The sequence below is a fragment of the Euphorbia lathyris genome, chromosome 8 (assembly GCF_963576675.1).
Source record: "Euphorbia lathyris chromosome 8, ddEupLath1.1, whole genome shotgun sequence".
NCBI lineage: Eukaryota > Viridiplantae > Streptophyta > Magnoliopsida > Malpighiales > Euphorbiaceae > Euphorbia > Euphorbia lathyris.
In genome coordinates this window covers 1576807-1583272 of record NC_088917.1, presented here as the reverse complement: position 1 = coordinate 1583272, position 6466 = coordinate 1576807, and the positions used below count along the sequence as shown (strand labels likewise).

At 35.0% G+C, this 6466-nt stretch overlaps 1 protein-coding gene across 2 annotated transcripts; it reads left to right on the top strand.

The window, feature by feature from the left end:
* The first annotated feature begins 1372 nt into the window (after window positions 1–1372).
* On the top strand, window positions 1373–6259 carry LOC136203565 (uncharacterized). 2 transcript variants are annotated; one of them, XR_010674892.1, is made up of 7 exons: window positions 1373–1537; window positions 3085–3418; window positions 3505–3628; window positions 3709–4002; window positions 4786–4893; window positions 4980–5309; window positions 5508–6259. XR_010674892.1 is itself a non-coding variant. In XM_065994753.1 (6 exons), exons 1-6 carry the CDS (start codon window positions 1426–1428, stop codon window positions 5016–5018), a joined length of 1011 nt encoding a protein of 336 aa, XP_065850825.1. In that variant the 5' UTR covers window positions 1373–1425; the 3' UTR covers window positions 5019–6259. The 2 variants fall into 2 exon arrangements, 1 of the variants encoding a protein (XP_065850825.1); XM_065994753.1 differs by having other exon boundaries at window positions 4980–6259.
* The last annotated feature ends 207 nt before the right edge of the window (window positions 6260–6466 follow it).

The window sequence follows — 6466 nt, the reverse complement described above, 5'->3', positions numbered from 1 at the left end:
GTAATTAATTTTTTTGTGTATTAATATTTGATTAATATATGAAAAGTTATTGAACTTGACCGAAAAAAACCGATTGCCTTTCTAAAATGATAAAGTATCTCGTGAGCCCCTAAATTTTCTTTAAATGACATAATTAAAATCCTAATTTGAATCTATTAAGAGAAGCTATAAAACTGTTTAGAGGTATTATTACAAGCCTTGACCCAACTTAGATTTTGGTTCTTATAACATTAATATTTGCCTTAATTTTCTTATTAGATATTTTACATAGTATACACAGATTAGATGCATTATTAATCACTGAACTCTGAAGTTTGTGTGAAAATGTTCAATCAAATTTAATGTGTCTCAATAAAGTGATTCAAATTCAATTAAACAGTTTTTAGTGCCCATTGATAATCACCAAATGGAGATAAGGTTTGATTAACCTTACAACAGTAAGCTATTTACCATACAACAGTAAGTCTGATTAGAGCCACATTAGAAGAATTATACCCCTCACTTTTCATCAAAAAGAAAAAGAAAAATATACCCCTCACTTTTTCCTAATTTTGCCCACAGAAGAAATTACACGTAAATATATTAGATAGGAGGGTTACATGCTATAAATAAACCCCTCTCTAGGGTTAGGGCTTGCAGCAGTTTCTGAATCCCTCTCCTAATTTTGGGCACATAAGAAATTCATCAAGAAGATGAGAGAGAAGAAAGTAGAAGCATCAGGAAATTCATCAGCTTCATCAGAAGAAGCATCAGGAAATTCATCAGCTTCATCAGAAGAAGCATCAGGAAATTCATCAGCTTCATCTATGATGGTAAGAATTATCGGATATGCAGAGTGCCAAAAGAATCAAGCTGCTATTGTTGGAGGATACGCTGTAGATGGATGTGGAGAATTCATGGCTGGTGATGGAGAAGAAGGTTCTGTTGCTGCACTTACTTGTGCTGCTTGTGGCTGCCATAGAAACTTTCACAGGATAGAAATTGAATTGCTTAATTCACTACAAGAAAATTAATAGTTAATGACTAAAATTAAAGACTAAAAAAATTTAGAAAAATTTAGTCATTATGTTACCAACCAACATTAGTTGGTAATGCAATTATAAGTAGCAAAAAATTGGGCTGGAATTTTCCAGCCCACATAAAGACTAACATTGACATTACCTACTAAAGTATTAAGTCTTTATTTTCACTAATTATTACAAAAAAGAAAAACAATAATATAAATAAAAAAAATTAAGGCAATATATAAATAAAAAACTTACCATATTCTCTCTCCTATTCTCCAGACATCACGATGGAGAAGCGCGGCTCTCCTTAGGTCTTCATGTTTTTCACTGCAAATCAAAATCTAAGGTAGGAATCCTTTCTCAGTTCACCCATTCATTTCCTCTCCGTTTATCACTGTTCTTACTTCCTTTTGCTTGTATGTGTATTTTTTTTCGTTTTCCTTCTAATCGACTATGCTACTGCAAACCAGAGGATTATAGAGATAGACAGAGAGAGCGAGAGGCAACCAGCAAAATTTCACTCGTAAGAGGTAACTTTCTTTCTTGTTTACTGCATTTCGAAGATTTCTAGGGTTTCTAGGGGTTTTCTTTCTACATTTGTTTGAAATTTATTTTGGTTTAGATGTGTTTCTTATATGAGTTGCTTCATTGATATGATTTGATTTCTAGGGTTTTTTCAATTTCCTAAAGCAGAAGTAAGTTTAATCTGGTCATTAGAGGTTGAGGTGCTCTTGTTTTTTGGTTGAAACATCTGACAAAACTCTATGTTCTATTTCAAAACTTATTGCCTTTTATGTTCTGTGAAACATGTCTGAATCGAAGTTGTAATGGAGCAAGTTTTGGACACCTAAAATGAAGAGACTAGCTCCTTAAATGGGTTTTGGGATGTTATGTTATAATTTTGATGTATTGAATTTAATTGCTAGTTTTGCAAAGTTTAGGAACCTTTTTTATGATTTGAGTAGAATGAAGAGCTAATTGTTTTGATTTTACACAAGCTCTTTTTCTCACTTTCACTTACTCATATATATATATATATATTTGATTTTGAAATAAAGCGTTTTTGATAGTATGCTTTAGTGAAAGAAAAACTGGAAAATTTATGTATAGATTTTTCCTATATGCTATTTAGTAGAAGCAGTACCATTTACCATTTGGTTTCTCATACAATTTGTTACATAGACTCTTTCTCTCACTTCCACTTCCACTTCCACTCACTCGTGTAATCTAACAGCAAAAGCTCCACCAGGGACTATTAGAAGCATGTCACCTTCTTTTTGGCCTGATTTTATGTACTTTACTACTGTTCCTCTCATTTCTGATGCTTTTGGTCCATACTCGAAGTTCCCATTTGGTAATAGTCCTGAAATTATTCAATTTTTATAAATTCAACCTCATGAATCATAATAAAGATAAGATTGCAATAAGAATTAGAAAGTGATAACAAATATAGATTGTCTTTCCTTTAAAATGAAGTGATCATTTAATGCTTTGGTGTCATCACATGGTCTGTTCTCTTAGCCCAGGTGACCAAAAGAAAATTATGTACTTCCCCAATCCACAGTGACATAAAACCATATTCAAATAATAATAGCTTACTAATATTCATATGATTTTGGACCATAAATAATGGGTTGGAGGGGTTATTTATTGTTTTATATGCCCAAAATGGGGTTGACCTACAATATTCTCTGCTTGATGGGTTGGAGGGGTTATTTATTGTTTTATATGCCCAATTGGCATTTCCATCCATACAGCTACACCCTGGGAGTGAAGAACTGCTGCTTCAAGATATTTAGTGACTAACTTGTTACCAGGAGAAATGCTACTGAGTGTAGCCTATTTTAATTTGCTGCTGTTTTTTCTTAGATATCCAGGGTTGCTCAAAAGAGCACCGCTTCCCAAACGTCCACATTCATTATTATGTTTCGAATGTTGAGATAGGTTGAGTCCATATCTGATTAGTTTATTGATTAACTAATTATGCCTCTGATTTTGTTCTTTTTTTCTGTTGTAAGACCTAAGAGGGATATTGGCTTGTTGAGTTTACTATTTGGTTGATATGTTATCTACTTAGTTGATGCTGCTGGAGGCTCCCCTTTTGTTGGAAGTTCAAATGTTGTTGAAGGCTCCCCTATAGTTCGAAGTTCAAGTGCTGCTGAAGCTGCCCCTGCTGCTAGAAGTTCAAATGTCGCTGACTGTTCCACTGCTGTTGCAAATTCTATTACTGGTGGAGGTTCCCCTACAGCTGTAAATTCTGTTACTGGTGGAGTTTCCCCTGCTGCTGGAAATTCTATGTCTTCTACTAATACAGCCGCACCTCGATGGCAGGCACCTCGTAGACGTGCAACACTTGAGACTCCAAGAGATGAATCTGGCAGATTTGTTGTTGTGCTTTCATCAGATTACAAGTAAATATTGCTGAAATCATATTTCATATTTAGAGAAATAATTTATTACCATGTGTTTATTTCTGAATTGTTTTTTTTAAATGTAGGATAATTGATAATCATCTTGCGACGGTGATTTCAAATATATTTGAAGAATATCCTCAAGTTGTTGCATACACTTACAAATCTATATCAAAAGATGTTATAAATCAATATTGGGAGGAGTTCCAGGTATCATTTCTTAAAAACCGTTAATTAAGCAAAATGAGCTTAATGGTTTATATCAATTATTCTTTTTTGTTTCTTTGCAGAAAAAGTGTGTGTGGAATCGTTCATCTTACTCAAATAATGTAATGAAGGAGGCTTTTATTGATAAACTAAAAAATCGCTATAAAGGCATCTTAAATGATGTGAGGAAAGCCGAAAGACAACCTGTTTGGTGCCCGGATGATGTATGGCAGTCATGGGCGCGTATGTGGAGCTCGCCTGAATTCAAAAGGAGGAGTGCGAGAGCAAAGAAAGCACGGGGTGGAAAAGATGGGGTACCAAAAGGAACCCACACTGGAGGTTCATGTTCACATGCTAAGAACTGCAAAAAAAAACTAGTAAGCATTCTGTGTTCTGGTATTATGTTGGTTTGGTGTGTTTGCTTATGTATGTGTTGTGGTTTCATGTGTTTGCTTATGTTAATTCTGATTTTTAGTGTGTTTTTTGTTGGTTTGTTGTACATATGGCATATATTTTACAGATTACTTATTTGATAGTGTTGTTGTTTTCCTGATTAATTGATGTTGATGAGTACCAATGCTCAAAACCTGAAAGAAAGTTTATCACTATTGGTAGATGCATTTTCAGTTAGTGTTTCAAGCTAGGGACATCCAACTTTTATAGAGAGATGTTGAAAGTGTGGAATATTCAAGCTTAATGTGATTGTGAATAATAAATATATACGGAGGTCTGACTCTGACTATATTTGTTTGTAATTTAATGTGAAATCTTGTTAATATAGATAATTTTTGTGGCAAGGAAATTATGTTGTCCAGATATATAGACCTTATCCTTTTCATCCTCTCACCGTATAATTATAATATTCCATTAGTTTGCAATGAATTACCAAGATTGGACTACTTATTTTTACTAATCTTGCTTATTTTCTCAACAGACCTTTTAATGGTGACATTTACCTATATTTTATTATTTTTGATGTAGAAAAGTGTTAGATTTCAATTTATTTCTAATTTGTTTATTTTGTTTACTGCTGTATTTTTGTCAATATCAATCTTTGTTTATTTGTTCACATATTTCTAACATTTTCTCCATTATTTCTCTGCTTATTATACTCTGATTAAATGCATAAAAACCACAATTGTTTTTTTTTCTTGTTATAGGAAAAAGAAATGAACCAGCCTATTACTCCTCATCAACTGTTTTTGTGGACACATACACATGAGCATGATGGAATTACGTTTATTAACGATCGTTCTAGGCATACTCAGGTACAAGTAATTGCATTTAGTGTATAACACATGGTTTTTAAGGTGCTGTGGTGATAACATCGTGATATTATCTCAATGATCAAAAGGGATATTCGCCTAAAGAACGCCACGTGTTGGTCGCCTGATACGGGAATTCCACGGCGTATCGAAATAAAGAGATCCGACGGGCGGATCACCTGGAACTCGCTAAGAGAGACCTGTTGGCGAACCTGTAAGGCGAATCTCCATAAGCTCTCAATCCGCCATGAACGGCTGAGCCGGCCTTGTAATAAAGACCATTAATGAGCTATCAATTAGCTAACCGCCAACTTAAGGGTAACCAGTAACTGCCATTAATGGGGCATTAATGGAGACTTTCTAGTTACTGGAAGTTACAACTTCATGGCTATATATAGCCTACATCTCAGGCTATCCAGGTACACATTCACTTACCCTTTGTCAATTCAGTTTGTTTTCTCGTTCTTACTGACTTTGGCATTGGAGCTTCCCCCCGTCGAACCCAACGACGCCCCCACAGGGACGAAAGCTGATCAGAATTTCCCCACGTGTCATCATGTGGTAATTAAATTTTATCAATGCATTAATTTAATTTGTTCTTTTAATAATAAATCCAGGAACAATTTGAGGACCTTACACAAGAACGTGTTCAGACAGCTGGGACAATTGCACACGATCTTACTGAGTTAGAAGCGTTCTATAGAGCGTCTGGAGGGCTTACTAAGGGGAAGGAGGATTTTTGGACTTGGTACAGCTGCTTCCCAATTTTATGGTGATCACCTACCCACAAATACAAGTGGTGCCTCATCTTCAGGTGTTGGCGAGGAATCTACCTCGAATTCTGGTGCTGCAAATCCCACCCTTGTTTTATAGATTATTTAGATCGAGTAGATGGACAAGGGATGGAGCAGCCACGTTCTGATGATGGCATCCATTTGAACGTTGATGTCAATGAGATTAGAGACCGTAGGGAGCGATTGACAGAGTTGGAGACCGCGATGGGTCCATATTTGAGGCAAATCCAAATTTCGATCACTCAACTTCAAGATGATGTACAGAGGATAGACCGTTCCATGGGTTCAGGTTCATCTAGGCCTTAGATTATGATGATATTCGTATCTTTATTTTAGTTTAATATTTTTTGAAGCTTATAGCTTTTTAAGGTTTATCTAAGCCTTACATTATTATGATATTCGTATATTAGACTTAGTTTTAGTAAATTTTTTTGAAGCTTATAGCTTTGTAAGGTTTATCTAGGCCTTACATTATTATGGTATCCATATATTAGACTTTTTGCACGATAGTTAGGGACTGAAATTCAGTTGTAAAGTTTGGTCGTTAACTTAAGTACCAACATTTGCGACCGAATATATAGTCAGTAATTTAGCGACTACTATTTTACGACTGTGTAACTTGGTTGTAAAGTTTGCGACTAACATGGAAAAACAGTCAGTAATCTGTTACCAACCAGGGTGTTAGTGACTGAATAAATTCAGTCGCTAACTCATGAAAGTTGGTCACTAAGTGTATTTAGGGACTGCATTCCGACTGAATTTTCAGTCCCTAACTATTGATT

Bases quoted from the DNA above. Each gene is read 5' to 3' on its own strand.
- LOC136203565 (XM_065994753.1), top strand. From the start codon at position 1,426: ATGTGTATTTTTTTTCGTTTTCCTTCTAATCGACTATGCTACTGCAAA. The intron at 1,538-3,084 runs GTAACTTTCTTT...TTATCTACTTAG, and splicing joins CAAAATTTCACTCGTAAGAG to TTGATGCTGCTGGAGGCTCC. The intron at 3,629-3,708 runs GTATCATTTCTT...GTTTCTTTGCAG, and splicing joins AATATTGGGAGGAGTTCCAG to AAAAAGTGTGTGTGGAATCG.